Below are 19,249 nucleotides of genomic sequence, written 5' to 3'. Positions count from 1 at the left end.
CTCATGACATTGTACCCTTTGTGATCGCTTTTGCGTGTGTGACACTTTCATATATATGATCCTTAGAGGATCCTTCCTCACCCATATCCATTTTTCATAGCTTGCATAATTGTAGGTTTTTAGAAACTTGTTCTTTGAACTTGTGTTGGGATCTTTGTTTTCTAGGGAAGATGTGCCTCCTCCAAAGAGCCGTACGTCCACTGCCAGAAGCTACATCGGCAGCAATCACTCATCCCTGGGCTCCATGTCTCCTTCCAACATGGAAGGATATTCCAAGACTCAGTATAACCAAGTGCCAAGTGAAGACTTTGAACGTACTCCGCAGAGTCCGACTCTCCCACCTGCTAAGGTAGCTGCCCCTAATCTAAGTAGGATGGGAGCGGTGCCTGTGATGATTCCAGCACAGAGCAAGGACGGGTCTATAGTATAGAAGCTCCGTACTTTCATCTGTGCTTTTCCATGTTTCTTTTCTCCTCTTCAAATAGGAAGACTGTTCTGTTCTAAATTCTGCTACCAGCCTCAAAATATATCAAGAAGTTAACCAGAAACTGAAAATTATACTTAAAAAGTTTTGTTTGGTTACTGAAATAGTGAAGGCATTGGAGTTACTAAAGACAGATTCACCAACTGAAAAAAGATTTCCTTTAAGAGATTGATTTGCTTTCTAAATATCAATACTTAAGATATAGCACTTTGAATATGAAATCCTGGTGAAGAAATTGGTGAACTTACATGCACCCTAAGTTGATACTTGAATCATGTGAAAGTGGTACTCCCTATTTTCTACCATTATTTTTAGGTTGCCTTTCTCAATAAATTTATGATCCGGTGTCCCCTCTAAATTGGTAAAGAAACATTCATAGCAAAAATACTTATGACACATCTATGTCTGTTCTTTTTATAGCTTCTTTGGAAGCTTATTTAAATATGAGTTTGAGATATCTCTAATAACATAGAAAACACTAGGGTGTTCTAGAAATTACTAGTTTTACTTCTGAATCATTCATAAACCTTGTCTATGAAATGATTTCTAACTATTTAATTGATAGACTGCTATAGGCAACAGGGACATAGTAAGCTCTTTTATATGCTAAAATAAAGGAGCATATCTCTGATTCATTTAGAAAATTTGCTGCCAGCTACACACAGCAGTGATAGTAGTTAGTGGTGCAGTAGTGAATATGGGTTTTGTTGATTAGTGATCTGATGCCTTGAGGCCTATGGCCGTCTTCAGAACAATGACCAGTCAGAACAAGGATGGAATATTTTGCAGTTCCCAACGAAATACTAGCCCTTGAAGTGATATTTTTCTAATATGAAAAATTATGACTCATTTATTATTTGACAGTTATAGTTTGAAATCCCCCAATTACTGGTTCCAATTTTAAAAACATTTTTCCCTGGTTGGTTCAGTGTTTTGGGGGTGGGGTTGTGTTGGTGTTGCTTAGTATATGTTCTAGAAACATGTAATCCTAAATTTACCCATTTGAATGCAATTCCTGGAGGATATTTTCTTCATAGACTCAGAATGATGAAATATGTTTTAGGTTAGTAGGTGTCCTCCATCGATTCTGTATTTCAGACTTGGGAGGATGTACAGCTGCTATTGTATGGCCAACACGTCTTTGTATAGTTGCAGAAAATCAAGATGAGCTTTGAAAAGAGTGAGTCTTAGTTTTGTGAAAGTGATTTATTCTTTAAAAAAAAAAAAAAAAGAAATGAAAAGGAGTAAAAGATATACTCCTAACTGCCAAATGTGTTAAATACTGTTGTAGTAGAAGAAAGTGAGTTTATTGTATTTCCCTTAAGATTGTGAGGGAGTGTGGATATAGTAAATGAGCCAACAGTTTCTTTATAGTAAATAAGGTTTGCAATAAATTATTTCACTAGCTATAAAACCTTTTCCCTAGATTTTGGTAGGGAGTTGGTTTCTGTTGATCTCTTTGGGTGCTGTGGTGGTAAATGCTACATTATAAATTAATGTTCGTATGAATTTGAGATTAGGCAGAGTATTGTGTATACTTTTTAATGCTGAACTTAAGCTGAATGTCTGTGTAATGGATTAGTGTATAGTTTTATATATTTGGAAGCATTTTTTAGTAGGTTTTTAACCTTATATAATATTGCTTTTATACTTGTGTTAACATTTTCATCTGTGCCTTTGGGTAATTTTAATTTTTATTATGAATTTCTGGTGCCTATGAGCTAGCTATCACCTGAAAGGTGCTTAGAGGTGAAGGTACTATTCCTAAAAACACATCACTGTGACACCTTTCTCTTTTCATACTTTTAGACTCTTGCCTCCTCTTCCCTGTTCTTTTTGGATGCAGCTTAAAGATTGTCATTCATAAAGATTTTAAAATTTCAACATCCCCAGCACTCTGTGTTTATGATTTTATAACAGTAGCTATTTTTGAATGCCAGATGTTTGGCCTGTTTTATATGATAAAATTTATAAGATAGTGTAAGAATAAAAGATCACAAACTTGAATAATAAAAGCATCAGGTCCTTCCCAGCCCGTTTTCGTACAGTGAAGATTATGTCGTCCAGTCAAAGTAGGAGCTGCTGTAGGAGGTGGACATGCCCACCTCTCTAGTCCAGGATTGAGCTCTCAGTAATCACTCTCCCGGAAGTGCTTCCAGGTCCATACCGCTTACAGCCTGAGAACAGAGCTTGTAAAAACATCGCTTGTGTGAGGACAGAGTTCAGTTTTAGACTGACTTCTCCAGCTGTTCTCATTGTAAATTTCAGCTGATCCAAAAGTCACATCAGTCAGGTACTGATAACTTCCCAAATAATTCTCTGTGATAATTCAGTTGAACTAGAAAATTTGTTCTAGAATAACTTAGCAATCATCAAGCAATTCAACCAAATCTGGTTATTCAAGCATTACCATGAGAAAGCTGCTCCAGAACGACACTGCATCTTTGAGGAGAATCCCTTTGATTCTACTTGACACCTAAGAGACTTGATACCATCTTTTTGAGTTACGCAGGATCATTTGAAAAGAAATGATACTGGAGAGTATGAGTTCTGTGTTTGGAATATGTACTTTACTGGCGTTCTTTTTTTTATTGGCAGTCTTACCAGTATTCCCCTCTTCGAGAAGCCCCAGTATTTCTTATCAGTTACACTGACCAGTTATTCAGGCAAATAACTTTCTTTAAATTTGGGCTATCTGTTGTGGAGTAGTTACAATGGAAACACAGCCTGAGTATGTCTTGGGAGGGGTTCATTGAAGAAATGCAATTAGATTATGGATATACCTGATTATGGAAATACCTGATTTTGTTAAAATGGTAATTTTTAAGATTGAGTTCTGGAAGTTTGGAGCAAGTGAAGGGGAGTAAACATTTTGATTAAATATAGAAAGAACTCATTGCATGAAGTTGGATTATCAAGTTCTATAATGTATGGCTTCTTAAAATAACTATTCTGTCTTTTTGTGTGTATGCGGCATGTAAATTTGAAGTTATATGAATGTTTAAGGTTTTTTCCTAATCTCTTCATCTCCACAGTGTTTAGGGCTGTCAGATGCCTTATTCCAGTGTGAACAGAAAAAAACAAACATTTTATGTGGTTAATGCTTTGATGTGTCACGTTAAGGAGTAGTTTGTAGAAAATGTTGGCACAACTTTAACTTTTTAGTGGCTTGTGACATTATATATATGTACATATATCTTTATAATATTCTTGTGTTTGGTAGTATAAATGTTCTGGGCAAGTTTTAATATTTCAAATGCCTTTAGATAGTCTTGCAATAGAGGCAACACATTCTGCAGTTGGAGTTTTTACTCGTTTGCCTATTTTGACACTAAAAAGGGTCCATAACTGAGCACAAATTCTACAATGTTACAGAAGTAAGGAAAAATAATAAATAAACTTGTGAATTGTGGTTCTGTTTACCTTATAGATGGTAACATCAGCAAGTAATTTCTTCATCTAATCTCTTACTGTTATTTAAAATTGAGTTTTTAAAAAACACCCTAATTTTAAAAGTATGGTGACTATGGGTTGGATTTGTCGTGAATACTAAAATCTCCAGTCTAGGAAGAACTCTGTGTTTTCTGCTAACTTAATGACATAAGTGTTAAGAGAACCACAGTTTATTCACTTTTTCTCATTCCTAACTGTGAACTTTTGTGATAAATACACTTGTACTACTGAGAAAAAATATTTTGACACTTCACTTATGCAAGTAGAGAATTGATAAGTGTCAGTTTCAAAAATGATTTTGTATTTAAAGTTTCTGGCTTGCATATCCAATGGTGCAGATTTTGAAATTTGTAAGAACAAAATTTGTTTAAAAAAAACCAAAAACTTGCTCTAGTTTTGTGACCTTGTGTACTTTTGAAATAAAATCAAGAAAGCAGTTTTCTGCCTCATGGTGTGGCTTCATTGTGCCTTTTTAAAAATGTCTACTTTATAAAAACTTCAATATGCTGTTCCTCAGGGTTTCCTTTTTTCCTCCCCTCCTTGCATCCTTTGTTAAACAGAATAAAGATCAAACTGTCACACATCAATGAAAACATGTCTGACATACTTATATTTCCCCACTCCTGTGCATTTATATGACACCAAATAACATAATATTTGGGGTTGAAGCCTCCACAAAGCTTTGTGATCAGTTCACAATTTATAGCATAAACCCAAGTTTGAGTTCTTAAAGAGTAGCATTGAATACATAAACATCTAGTTATGGTTTAAAGCTGTTTTCGTTGATTCTAAACAATGATTTCAGAAAAGAAAACCATGAGGTAGTCAGAATTTTGTAAGAAGACGTTTTAAGGACTGTTTTGTTGTCATAGTTTTTCAGTCTCAGTACTTCTAGAGCATTTGGGCTGGGTAATCCTTTGTTGTGAGGGACTGTCTTGTGCACTCCAGAGTGTCGAGGAGCATCCCTGCCTTCTTTCTTCCTCCCCAAGATGCGACAGTCAAAAATGTCTCCAGACATTGCCACATGTCCACCAGGATGGAGGGCAAGATTACGGCAGTTGAGAACCACTGGTTTATACGAAGGTGAAATTTTCTACTCAGAGATTAAGAGGATAGGCTTTGTAATCAGACATGTCTAAATTCTGCTTATTACTAAATGCTTTCCTTAGCTTCACTTTCCTGCTGTTTAAAATGGGGATAAAAATACTCCATCATGGGGGGTGCTGGATGGTTCTAAAGAGAGAATTGATATGATAATGAAAATTCGGTGCATTTGTTCCTGAGAGCTGGGATGCTGACAGTGATACACAGATTTTCAGAGAATCAAGATTACATAAAATATGCTGAGTAGAAACTACTGAGTGTAATTTAATGCCTTTAATTTAGACCATATTTTAACCTTGTAGCTCTAAAGGCCAGATCATATTTCTAGTTAACTAAATACCAAACGGCAAAACTGATAAAATTGAATATAAAGTAATCTATTTTTAAATAAAAATGGCCTAGCTTTAAGCCTAAGGCATAATCAGATGTAATTTCTAATGTAATAAAGGCAATAGTGAAAAGATCATGAAGCCAATCCAAGGAACCCGGCTCAGTTTTTTGTGCTGGTATTTTCTGAAATCTAAATCAAATGTGATGTGGTGTTTTGTTACTTTAGTGATTTTTCTAAATTTAATAACTATTTATAGAAAAAGTTGTTGCAGGAAAAAAAAAATTCATGAGTTAATGAAGAACCAAGACATAAATTTCAGGATAAGGTCCTTGATCCATTGGTTAGCTTCTCGTCTCACTACTGAGCTGTGAAAATTCTAACTAATGGAGAATGAGGAGAGTGGGAGAAGATGCAGGAAATTAGAAGTAAAAACCAGTGCCAGTCTCCAACAACCCATCATGATCTTGACTATCTTCCTTGTGTCCTTGTCCCCTAATCCACTAAGTTGTAGTGGATTGGTTTTCTTAAAATGTAAATATGATCATATTAAAAACCAGATCATCTTAACCTGATAAAAAAGATCGTGTCTCTACAGTTTATTTTCTCCATACCTCCAGGTGCACCTCTGTGCAGTGGCCATGCTCAATAGCTAAGGGCCACGGTTTCATACCTTTGTGAGTGCAATTTCTTAAGCCAGAGAACAGCCCCGCCTTGCTTACCTGCCCTGCAAGTGTAAGTTGAGTCATTTTTCCTGATTTGCACCCCTGCCCCTCACTTTAAATTAGGGGTGCATCTGGGCTCTCAGTATTGTCAGTATAGGTCTTTAGGGCCCAAATCCTTTGCGTTCCAATTGTTAATATGCTCTGCTTAATATGCTCTTTTACAAGTTTGAAGTGGATTTACTCACCTCTATCCTCAGTACCTAACTCCGACTTGCATTATTGCTCAGTAAATGCTGAGTGCATTTTTAGAAAGGAAACTGAGCAGTTGGGGCAAGTTTGCATCAATTTGGTATGTGTCATATGTTCTGCAAGACAGCTGCCCTGGTCGCTTCCAAAAAGACCGTGTCTGGAGAGAAAGGGTGAGTGAGTATGTGTGGGGAGAGGAAAGTGCACCTGGCTTAAAAAGTTAACTTGCACAGGGGCACCTGGGTGGCTCAGTCGGTTAAGTGTCAGACTCTCAGTTTCGGCTCAGGTCATGATCTCACAGCCGTTGTGGGATTGAGCCCTGTGTCCGGCTCTGCGTTCAGTGCAAAGGCTGCTTCAGATTCTTTCTCCTTCCCCCTCTGCCCCTCCCACTCTCTCTCTCTCTAAGAAATAAAATCTTTTTTAAAAAGTTAGCTTGCACAAATACAGAAGGAGGTGACCTGATTGAATAGGAGTAAACACAAAAACAAACCTAATTATAAAAACATGGGGAAGCAGAGAAGCATTTTAGAAGTAAACTTGTAAAATCCTCCTGAGAGATGTTGAGTAGTCTAGAGTGAAGTTAGTGACTGTTTTCTCTCCAGAGTTGTTTTGATAATTACCTATGGGAACCTCTGAATTGTTCAGGGAACTCTTTGCAGATGACTGGTTTCCATGCTAAGTTTTTTTTTTTTTTTAAAGATTTTATTTATTTATTCGACAGAGATAGAGACAGCCAGCGAGAGAGGGAACACAAGCAGGGGGAGTGGGAGAGGAAGAAGCAGGCTCATAGCAGAGGAGCCTGATGTGGGGCTCGATCCCATAACGCCGGGATCACGCCCTGAGCCGAAGGCAGACGCTTAACCGCTGTGCCACCCAGGCGCCCCTCCATGCTAAGTTGTTAATGGTGGTATATTTTTGTCTCGGGCTTCACAAACTCCCAGAAATACCTGAGTACGCCTTTAGAGAGGCCAAAAAACTTACATGCTTAAATATCATTGCCTACTTGTGGTATACTAATATTTCTTGGTATCAGAATTTAAGGAGATCTACTTAGTTAACTAAAATACTATTTCTTAGAAGATTTTAATCCCCCCCCCCAAAGAACGTCAACTGTTTTCAAGTCTTTTAAAATAGTCTTCTGAAATGACTAGTCATTTATCATTAATTTCTATGTATAATTGTGTTAGTTTGCTAGGGCTGCCATAACAAAGTACCACAAACTGGGTGGCTTAAACAAATTTATTGTCTCGTGTCCTGGAGGCTAGATGTCTGAGATTTAGGTGTTGGCAAAATTGGCCCCTTCAGATTGCTGTCAGGGGAGAATCTGCCCAGGCCACTCTCCTTGGTTTGTAGGTGGCTGTCTTCTCTTTGTGTCTCTTTGTGTCCCCTTTCCTCTATGGGCATCTCTTTCTCTGTCCTAACTTTGCTTTTTTATAAGGACACCAATCCCACTGGATTAGGGCCCACCCCAATGACCTGATTTTAACTACAAGGTTCTATTTCCAAATAAAGTTATATTCTGGGGTACTGAAGATTAGGATTCCAGCCTAGTTTTGGGGGCACACAATTCAACCCACATCAGTAATGATGATTGGAAATTATGAAGAACTAATAAAACAGTGAAAGTTGGCATGGAGCACATACCCAGCGTTTCTTTGCCTAACTCTTATAATAAAAATATCAGCACCTAAATAACGATGTCAACAGAGTTATTTAATGGTTGTCCGTGTCCCCCATCACCTCCCCCAGAAGTGTGCTATCTTTATTTCAAATACGAGTGACCATATGTGCTGTTAACCTCATATCTGTTCGTCACGTGAAAAAGTAGTTGATGTGCTTACGGATTTGTCTTTTCTTAGGAATCTTGCTGACAAGATGAAACTTTCTCTGGGGAAATAGTTTTTAACCTCAGGAAGACATGAAGAGGTGATACGGCCCACTTTAGGGGAAAAAACCAAAAACCAAAAAACACCTGATTGTGGAAGCAGATAGATGGCCATTGCTCTGCAGTCACCTATGATCTACACAAGAGTTGATTAAAACTCTTCATTTCCAGGTTAATTTTCTTAAAGTATTTAGGCTCATTGTTTTGCTCAAAAGTTTTTCTGGACAACCTCTAACTTAAAAATTCAAACTCTAGCCTGATTTTAGACTCTCACAAGTGGCCTTACACTGCCACACTTCTTCTGTGCTTACACTTGCATATACATGTTTTGTTTTTTAAATAAAGTTTTATACGAAATTTTTTTTAAAGATTTTATTTATTTATTTGACAGAGATAGACAGCCAGTGAGAGAGGGAACACAAGCAGGGGGAGTGGGAGAGGAAGAAGCAGGCTCCCAGCAGAGGAGCCCGATGTGGGACTCGATTCCGGAACGCCGGGATCACTCCCTGAGCCGAAGGCAGACGCCTAACGACTGCACTACCCAGGCGCCCCGGTCTTACTCTTTTCTGATCATGTAATCCTAACCCTTCCTAGGAAAACCATCTTACTGGTTCAACCCTACGTTTCCCTTCTTAAAATTGCACCATCAGAAGAAGCTGAGGGTCACTTGTCCTTCCACATTTTTCTCCTCTCCTTAAGCAGATGGCAGGCCTTTCAAAGGTGGAACATCTTTACATCCAAATGATCAACATATAGATTCTCAGTAATCTCTATCAATGATGATAATTGCAGCAGCTCTGGCTGTGTTCACATCAAATTATTGCCACACATACCCCATCACAGTGTGTTTTTTCCTCAGTTTATCTGTAGTTTCTTCAAGTAGCTGGTGTTTGGGCTCATAGCAATTTCATAGAATCAGCACAAACCACATTAATGAAGAAAATGAGTTATCTTGCACTTGGAAAGAAGAGCTGCCTAGGCCACGTGTTAGGTCAGCTGTCACACACTATTCCAAGTTGAATGTTGGCTACTGGCGCTGTGCTCTTTTAATGTTGCTAAGTAGGACATTTTCCCTCTCACATAGTCCCAGAAATGTCAACAGCGAGAACATTTCTAGGGAACAGTAGAATGACCTTGCAGTTTTTTTTTTCAAGATGTATTTATTCATTTTAGAAGAGAGAGTGCATGAGGAGGTGGGGAGAGTAGAGGGAGAGCGAAGCCCAATGCAGGGCTCAACCTCACAACCCTGAGATCATGACCTGAGCTGAAATCAAGAGTCGGACCCTTAACCAACTGAGCCACCCAGGTGCCCCTGACCTTGCAAATTCTAAGAGGAGAGTTGATACAGAAGATAACAACTGATTTGGAACCTGTTGGAAAATCACAGTCCTCTGATATTCAGTCTCCACTAGTCTTTTTTTTTTTTAATAATTTTTATTTTGTTATATTAGTCACCATACAGTACATCCCCAGTTTTTGATGCAATGTTCCATGATTCATTATTTGTGTATAACACCCAGTGAACCATGCAATACGTGCCCTCCTTAATACCCATCACCAGTCTATCCCAATCCCCCAACCCCCTCCCCTCTGAAGCCCTCAGTTTGTTTCCCAGAGTCCACAGTCTCTCATGGTTCATTCCCCCTTCTGTTTACCCCCTTCCCTTCCTTCTCCTACCAATCTTCCTATTTCTTATGTTCCATAAATGAGTGAAACCATATGATAATTGTCTTTCTCTGCTTGACTTATTTCACTTAGCATTATCTCCTCCAGTGCCGTCCATGTTGCAGCAAATGTTGAGAATTCGTTCTTTCTGATAGCTGAGTAATATTCCATTGTATATATGGACCACAGCTTCTTAATCCAGTCATCTGTTGAAGGGCATCTCGGCTCCTTCCATGATTTGGCTATTGTGGACAATGCAGCTATGAACATTTGGGGTGCATATGGCCCTTCTCTTTACTACGTCTGTATCTTTGGGGTAAACACCCAGTAGTGCAATGGCTGGGTCATAGAGTAGCTCAATTTTTAACTTTTTGAGGGACCTCCACAATGTTTTCCAAAGTGGCTATACCAACTTGCATTCCCACCAACAGTATAAGAGGGATCCCCTTTCTCCAGATCCTCTCCAACATTTGTTGTTTCCTGCCTTGTCAATTTTTGCCATTCTAACTGGTTTAAGGTGGTATCTCAAGGTGGTTTTGATTTGAATTTCCCTGATGGCTAATGATTTTGAACATTTTTTCATGTGTTTTGATCTAACAAGGAGGGGACTTTTATGTGTCACAGAAACAACAACACAAAGTAAAATTAAATAATTACATGGAATATAATCTGCTTTGCCAACTTAAAGATACTATGTGCTATGCCCAAGACAGGGTAAAGATACACTATATAGTAGCCAACAGGGCTGTTAGCATGTTTACGTAGTTTTGATTTAAACTTTTTGCAATCTGGGCAAAAGATCTGTGATTTAGTTAAGAAAATTGACATGGCAGCTTTAAGTTTTGTAAAAACAAAACAACCCAAAATATCCATAGGCTACATTATCTAGTTCAATATCATTTTATGAAAAAATAAAGATTCAGAAAGATTTCGATTCCCCCAGGCCACATAGTGAGGAACAAAATCCAGGTGACCTGACTCTTGGTCTAGTATTTTTCTAAGAACCTTCAGTTCTTGGCAGTCTGGGCCCCATGAGAACCATATGAAAGGAAAGAAAAAGGGAAGTTAGAGTGTGTGGCTCTCCCTCTCATCTGTCACTGCTCCCAGCAACACCAACCAGGCAGAAGGCCAGTGGAAAAGAGCAGACTCTGGCCTAATGAGGGTTTTCTGTTCCTTCCTAAACACAGTCACGGCGCCCAGGGCACACTGAGCATTGACAGCTGCACTCTTCTCCCAGATGGAGTGATGCTCCTGCTGGGGGTTATGACTAGCGTGCACACAGTTTGGTACCAAGCCCATTTATGCTAATGTTACATTGCTGATTAAATAATTTAAGTAAATTGTACATACCAGCTGTACTAGATATGGTGAAGACAACTTACCAAAGGAGATGATTCTGCTGGCACATAGCTTCAAAGTACGTTTCCATTCTACTACAAAAAAACTAGACTTCAAATTAGTATCAATATATTATGGATGTAGGTTATGAGAAAAAGAAAACATAACTCCTAGCAATAGGCCCATATTTTTTTTTAAAGATTTTATTTGAGAGAGAGAGAGAGCACCAGCAGGGGGGAAGGGGGAGAGGCAGAGGGAGAGGGAGAAGCAGGCTCCCTACTGAGCAGGGAGCCCAGCGTGAGGGGCCTCAATCCCAGGACTCCGGGATCATGACCTGAATGGAAGGCAGATGCTTAACCGATTGAGCCATCCAGGGGCTCCGCAATAGACCCATATTCTAAGAAAAACTCCTAACTACATAAATTTGGTGACTGAAAGTGTACTGATACATTTTAAACATTTTAAAATATATAAGGGATACATAATTTTTAATGGTTTTCCAGTTAAAACTTTTGATTGGCATGCCTAATTGTGTCAGGGGAGAGGGATTTTGTTGTAAATCTGCGTGCGAAATCCCTGTCAGATTCTGTATTTTAACTTTTTGTGTATTCCCTCCCAGATTTCACAGTATCAAGCATCGCAAATGGTATCTTCAAAATTATTTAACAAAGGGTCTTACTAGCTATCAATATCAGATTTTAAATATAGTCTGTCTTATCACTGGGAAACATGAAGTAGTCAGATTTCACTTAGGTGATAAAACTAAATTTCACATTTTTCATGTTCCAGTCATTTTAGACAAATTTCAAAATTTTAATACTTTCATTTTTAATCAGTAAATTTAATTTCACTTCTTTAGAAGTGTTTGATGATTTATAAGATGCAGAACTTTTTTTTTTTCTATTGAATTTAGTGAAACAATCACATTGGCTTCTTACTAATGTAACTCTAAAAAAATTATCATCTATACATTTCCTATATGAATTCAGAAAGCTGGCAGTTCTGCTACATGATCAAGTTGTCCTTTTTTTTTTTTTCTCCCTAAATTAAGCTCTAGGCCCAAGGTGGGGGTTGAACTCAGCACCCAGAGATCAAGAGTTACAGGATCCACCAACTGAGCCAGCCAGGTGCCCTTCAACTTGTCCATTTATTTCTAAACTTGAAAGGAATACTCCCCTACACCCAACCCCACTCCAGCAAAGGTGGTATATATTTAGATACATGACTGAAGACATTTCCAAGAGAGATCTGTAGCTTAATACCTAATGATAAAGATCGTTTGAGTCACATACATATGAATACCATGAAACTACTTTTAAAAACCATGTTTTAGAAAAAAAAAATCAAAGACATATGTCAGAAAATGTTTCACATTTTCAAACTGTGTGACCATAAAATGAATATATTTCATAATACAACAGTATAGAAGTATATAAAGTAAAAGCTCCTTTTTTTAAAACATCCCCATCTACTAAAATATTAACAGTGGTTATCTCTGCTGGAGTGATTACAGGTGATTAATAATCTTTCTCTGTGCTTTTAGGTTTTTTTCCTCTAAATGTCTATTACTTTTGTTAACAGAAAAATAATTCTAGAATTATTTAGCAGAAAAATAATTTCTCTAATAGAGAAATGTTGTGCAAATAAGTGTGGCGTACTTAGAGTTCCCCATTACTAATGACAATTCTACTTGTAGAGCCATAGGAAAAGCAGTGGTTTAACTTAAAAAAACTTAAAAACTTAAAAAAAATTAAAAAACAAAACCGTAGCCACTAATGCTTTTCATGGAAAAGGTAAACTACAAATACAGTCTTCTCTAAATTGGAAAAGAATATCTGATGCCCTCTTGTGGCCAATAATTTTAGTAGGTAGTTTATTCTTTTTCATTCCTATCAGTCTACAAGAGAATAACACCAAAATATCTATTCTGTTGCTTTCTAAATGACAAAAAATGCTCACATAGTATAATCTTAACAGTTTAGTCTATCTTCCCAACCTGTGTCCTGGAGTTGTATTACCAGGGTTTGAAGCCCTGATAATTTAGATCACCTGGGCAACTTACTCGAATACTCTCCAGACAGTTTCCTCATGTGTAAGATAAGAATAGTAAAACGTACATAGGTTTATCTTAGAACGGAAGGGACTTACTGGTCATACCTGTCACACAATATGGTGAACATCTTCCCACATGAGTAGACACAAATCATTCTTTTACTGGTCTTATGTTCTTATATGGTATGAGTGAATTATCTTTTATTATGACAAATGAGGCTGCATCAATTGTACATTTTTATACATTTGCAAAAGTATTTCCATAGGGTATCTTCTAAGTATACAGAATTTGAATTATGGGGTTAAGAGAATATATGCATTAAAAAACATTGACAGTATTGGGGCGCCTGGGTGGCACAGCGGTTAAGCTTCTGCCTTTGGCTCAGGGCGTGATCTCGGCGTTATGGGATCGAGCCCCACATCAGGCTCCTCTGCTATGAGCCTGCTTCTTCCTCTCCCACTCCCCCTGCTTGTGTTCCCTCTCTCACTGGCTGTCTCTATCTCTGTCGAATAAACAAATAAAAATCTTTAAAATAAAAAAAAAAACATTGACAGTATCAAGTTGCCTTCCACAAAAATGCAAACCACAATCTTTCCAATGTTTGTCAATTTGTTAGGTGAAAATGGTATTTCATGGCTTCAACTTAAATTTCCCTTGTCATTAGTGTGCCATTAGCACATCTTCTGTTTTTAGCCATTTGCATCTCTTTATATTTATTTAGCTCTGCTAAATAATTATATGTAGAAGCTTCTCATATTCTCAGAATAGTAATTCATTTTCTTTTAAACATGGTGTGGAAATTTTCTCTTTGGAGTTTAACTTTATGCCTTTGATATGCAGCTTACTTTTTAATTCCAAACCACCAACGTTCCTGTTAAAATTGGGAAAAGTTTCCTAAGCTAAAGTTAGTAAATATCTCCCTTCATGTTTTCTATCAGTACTTTTATAGTTACATAATGAACATTTTATCTTTAATCTATTTGGAATGTAGTTTCATAGCTTTGGCTAGGAATTTAATTTAAAAAAATGCATACAGGGGTGCCTGGCTGGCTCAGTCAGAGAAGCAGGTGACTTGATCCTGGGGTCGTGAGTTCGAGCCCCATGATGGGTATAGAGATTATTAAAAAAAAAAAAAAAAGACTTAGGGGCACCTGGCTAAGGTCTGTTAAGCATCAGTTGGTTAAGCATCTGCCTTCAGCTCGGGTCATGATCCCAGGATCTGCCGGGAGCCTGCTTCTCCCTCTCCCTCTCCTCTGCTCTGCTTGTGCTTGCTCTCTCTCAAATAAATAAAATCTTTAAAAAAATAAGTTAAAAAAATTTTTTTTAATTTTAAAATGCACAGCCAAATAGTTCACTGTTAATTTTTTATTAGTGAATTTTTTTCAACTTGAAAAGTCCCATTGACCATACATTAAACTTTTGTTTCTGGTTGTGCGCTTGTAATTCTGTTTCATTGTTCATTGTTCAGTCCTGTTACACTTTTGAGTAATATACTGAGAAATCATGTAAAAGGAAGAATATTCCCTGTCCCTTGTTCTTTAAAAAAAAAAAAAAAATCTTGGTTATTTTTGAGAACAATTCTTCCGTGTAAACTTAAAATCAGGGTTTCATGTTCCATTACAATTTTATCAGAATTTTAATTATGATTTATATTGACTTCATATATTAACTTGAAAAGTCAAGTTTCCATAATGTTGAGTCAATTTAGGAATACAGTATATTCTTCTAGTTGGTTCTTTTTGTAAATTTTTATAAATTTTTCTCCATTTGATTCACTCTTTTCTGTTGTTACGGTTTATTTCCAGGTATTTAGAACTCTTTCTTAGGGGTTCTCTCCCATTTAGCACTATTTTAAATTTTTCTTATGAAATTAATATTATTTACATATAACTGGGAACAGTGGAGGAAAAGTATATAATGCTACCACTCTATTACAAGCATTTATTATTTTGGAATATTTCCTTTTAGACACAGTACGATCAACAAACAAAATTTTTAGCCACACTGTGAACCTTTAATTCAGAAAGGTAATACACTGCCCATGAAACATACATGCAATTTGGTTATCAATGATATATTTGTATTTGCTAAAAATAAAACCACCAAACTTGTCTTAAATTAAGTGCTCATAAAAAATGTTTTACCTCTCTGCCCTCAAGTTACAAAGTAATAATGCTCAGTATAAAAGTCTAAAGACTAAAATGTACAATCTAGAAAAATAAAGTTCTCTGTTTCTGATCCCTTCCCCTGCCTCTGAGAACACTAGCTACTGTCAATTTGGTATTTATTTTCCTAGACAATTTTTGGCACCACCATAGAAATATTTTTCATCATCTCCCACTTGCAGTATTTCCCCAATTTGCAACATTTTATTCCCTGTCATTACAATTTTTTTTTTTTTTTGGTAGCTATATGGTATTTTCCATAGTATTTTTTTGAGTAGATGTTCAGATTTTACCTGTTTACTTGTTGTTGGCTACTTGGATTTTTGTTGATTTTGCCACTCACAATTTTGCAATAAATACTTTTACATAGATAATGTTCCCCTTGTTTTGAGTATTTCTGAAGACAAATTCCTAGAAGTACAGCTTCTTGGTCAAAAGATATGCACATTTACATTTTTAACTGCCCTTCAAAAATGGTGGCGTTTTAAAGCCAAGTTATGGATGTCTACATCATAATACTTGGTATTTTCAAGACCTATGAAATTTAAGCAAGGCTCCAATTATGTAACTTATGGGAGTTGTTTCTGTAGCAAGTTACTCCTTTGAGGATAAAAACAAAGTTTAGCACTTTTATTTGTGCTGATCATGTGCTTTAGGGAATAAACATTAAACACCCTAATTGCAGTGGTGTATCTGCTACAAGTACTAACGGTGAATTTGCTTCTGACAAGGATTAGATGGGGCTTCCGTGTCATTCCTTATGTTATCCTTTAAATTATGTGAAAGAACAAAGGAATCTGGAAGGTGCCTAATGCTATAAATCAGGAGACAGGCCATATTTTCTGTGGTGAATAAAGTGTGTACAGTTTCAACAGGACTTGCATAAGCCTTCTCTTGAACTAGTGCTTGCATGACAACTTCCCAGTAGAAGCTATCCTCCATCAGTAATGTAGGGATATTGTTTCCTTCAAACCTCACAGAATTACTGCCTTTCACAACTGGAATACAAACTCCAGAGAATATTATGAGAACACTGAGCTAACTCGCCAAATATTTGATAACTAAAAGAAGTTAAAGCCTATGATAAATTTAGGCCTTAATAATACCACTATTTCTCCATGTGTGATCTTTCCTATGGACCTATGATTGGTAGTTCGCTTTGTCATCTCAATCCTGTCAAGTGCACTGTATTTCCTATTGCAATTTGATTTATAGTTCAAGCAAATAAAATGTAAGTTATTAGTCCCTTTTCAGAAATATCTGAATAGTTTGTAAAAAGGAACTTTGTCAATGCTTTATTGTTAATCAACAGATATTTTAACGTCTGTCTCACTTGCTTAATCTAATCTTTGCATCTATTATTTTTCAAATCTTGGCTTGATACTGAAACTTGTCCGTATTATAATGAACTGAACCTAGGTATCATCAACCATGGGCTTTATAAAACTCAGGTTAGTTTGAGTCAGGGCTTCATTTCTTAGCTTTCGGTTATCTTGGGCATTTTTTTAACGTCTCTGGGAGTCCTTACCTAAATTGGGATAATAATGGTGCCTACCTCATGGGGTTATTATGAGGATTAAATGAGTTACTGGCACATAGATATAAAAAATTTTAAAACTTATTTAATGTTATCTATAAAATGGATAGAACAGCTACTCTGGCAAGGTAAATGCACATGATAGTGTTTAAGTTTTGCTTCTTTTCAATCATCAAATAAGAAATCACTTTAACAGTGACAGTTGAGAAGTCAACATAAATGCTTTATTAATCTTAGACTGAAATGTCTGCTTAAAAGTTAAATATAGTAAGATAAATATTACACTAAAAAAACAAAAATAAGTACTTTAGTATTGATATAATAGAACTTACCAAAAGAATTTGTATTTTTTAACTTTTAAAATTCTCATGTCCAAGTTTAATCTGTGAATTTAGAGCTTTGCAGTTACGCCTACAAATATAAGACTGAGAATTAAAACAAATTACCATCATTCAGTCACAAACCAGTCCTGTTTGAAACAGCCTGAAAAGGCTTTCAAGCTTAACTTATGCAGCAATATTGTCTTCACTAGAGCAGTCCTAAATTGTCTAAGGAAGACAGATTTAGAGATGTTAGAACATCTAGAGTCTTAAATACCCTTAAAAGAGTTTGCTTATTAGACTGAATTTAAGACCCAACCACTTCAAGAAAGATGGCTTTTTTCATTAGGAATGGATTGGAAAAGCCATATTGATAAGTTTTCTTTTGCTTTAAATAACTTTTCTAACAAGGTGGGAGGCTGGATAGTCATTCAAAGGGCAAAATCTTCTACAGGTAATATGTCTAATACACAGTCAAATGCAAAATTAGTCTTTTTCCTAAGGCACTCAGCCATTTAGCTGTCAACACTAATGAATAAGAGATTTAGGTTTTATAGTAATCTAATGTGGAAAGGAAAATCTGGTTACTAGATGTGTGCCAAAAATACTTCCCTTCTTGACAGTACGCTATTACGCTTCTAATTTTTCCAACAAGCTTGTAACTACATGAGCAAACTAAAAGAACAAATGCTATCTAACTCCATAATAAAATTCTTGAAACCTGCCACCTACCTTTACAACTGCACACAATTTGCCATTATCACACAAAACTCTCAAAATGTTAAAAAAATTTTCAAACTTAAGTAAAACTAAACTTCCTGTGATACCTAGAAAAATATGCTTATTTGAATAGGCATTATGTATTTCAGGAAAAAAAGGTTATCATGGCTTAGAAATATATTAAAAGATATATATAGTTTATCAAATATAATATTAAAACTAGGAAAGTCCCTAAGGTTTAAAAACAAGTTTCCTGTTGAGGTTGCAGAATTTAAATTCCACGTATTTTCAAACCTTTGGGCTATATGCATCTTTATGATTTCTGCACTTCTCTGGTACTCTATACTTAAATAGAATTTATCAGAAAAAATGACAACAGGAATATTTGGAGTAGCCAAGGCCTTCTAATGATTTATTAGCAAGCTGTGATTTTTCTAAGTCAAATAATTTATGACTAGAAATTTAAAGATGTGGGTAACAGGAAAAACTAACTTCTTTTTTAATTAATTTTGGGGAAAAAATCCAAATTCTTATATCTCTTTCTCTCTTTTTGTAGTTCAAGTTCAAGACTGATGGCATTACGGTGGTATAAATATGAAGGACTACTGAAGAATCTGAATGAAGTACTGTACTATTTGGCTTTATTTCAGACATCTATTAAAGACTTTCATGTGTTGAAGAAAAGCACAAGAATAGAGATTTAAGAACATTTCTGCTTTATGCAGTGGCATTAGGCATGAAAGATGACATATCAAAATTAATACAGGCTAAACTCTTGCTTAGGAAAATCCTAGCTATAGCAATTTGATGGCTGAAAGATGTTTTATTGTATTTATATTTTCAATTAGTACTACTAATAAACTGTAGACTTTTATATGCACATTTTGATATGGTTACCTTAGGGAAAGTTATGGTTAATAAAAAGTTGATTTTTTTAAAGAAAAATTTAAATTCTTACATCATTTTTTGTTTGCTAAATATTTATTTTTTATTTTATTTTTTTCTTTTAAAGATTTTATTTTTATTTATTTGACAGAGAGAGAGACAGCCAGCGAGAGAGGGAACACAAGCAGGGGGAGTGGGAGAGGAAGAAGCAGGCTCATAGCAGAAGAGCCTGATGTGGGGCTCGATCCCATAACGCCAGGACCACGCCCTGAGCTGAAGGCAGAGACTTAACCGCTGTGCCACCCAGGCGCCCCATCTTTGCTAAATATTTAAACACATTAAAGTGAAATAATCCCCTTTGCTATTTCTCCCTTTTTTAATGCACACAAAAGCACACATTG

The 19,249-nt window shown here is 36.3% G+C and overlaps 1 protein-coding gene across 3 annotated transcripts in view; it reads left to right on the top strand.

Moving 5' to 3' along the window:
• CXADR (CXADR Ig-like cell adhesion molecule) overlaps positions 1 to 19,249 on the top strand; it is a 64,932-nt gene that overhangs the window by 37,948 nt on the left and 7,735 nt on the right. The window contains exons 7-8 of one of the 3 annotated variants that reach the window (XM_002914446.4): positions 166 to 349; positions 18,520 to 18,968. In XM_002914446.4, the coding sequence (XP_002914492.1) occupies positions 166 to 349; positions 18,520 to 18,555 (220 nt within the window). In that variant the 3' untranslated portion in view covers positions 18,556 to 18,968. Of the gene's footprint in view, positions 1 to 165; positions 4,384 to 18,519; positions 18,969 to 19,249 lie in introns of those variants that run through there. The other 2 variants (XM_019794357.2, XM_011218711.3) reach the window with 2 other exon arrangements.

This window comes from Ailuropoda melanoleuca, chromosome 1 (genome assembly GCF_002007445.2).
Source record: "Ailuropoda melanoleuca isolate Jingjing chromosome 1, ASM200744v2, whole genome shotgun sequence".
Lineage (NCBI taxonomy): Eukaryota > Metazoa > Chordata > Mammalia > Carnivora > Ursidae > Ailuropoda > Ailuropoda melanoleuca.
This window is presented reverse-complemented; position numbering and strand designations above follow the sequence as displayed.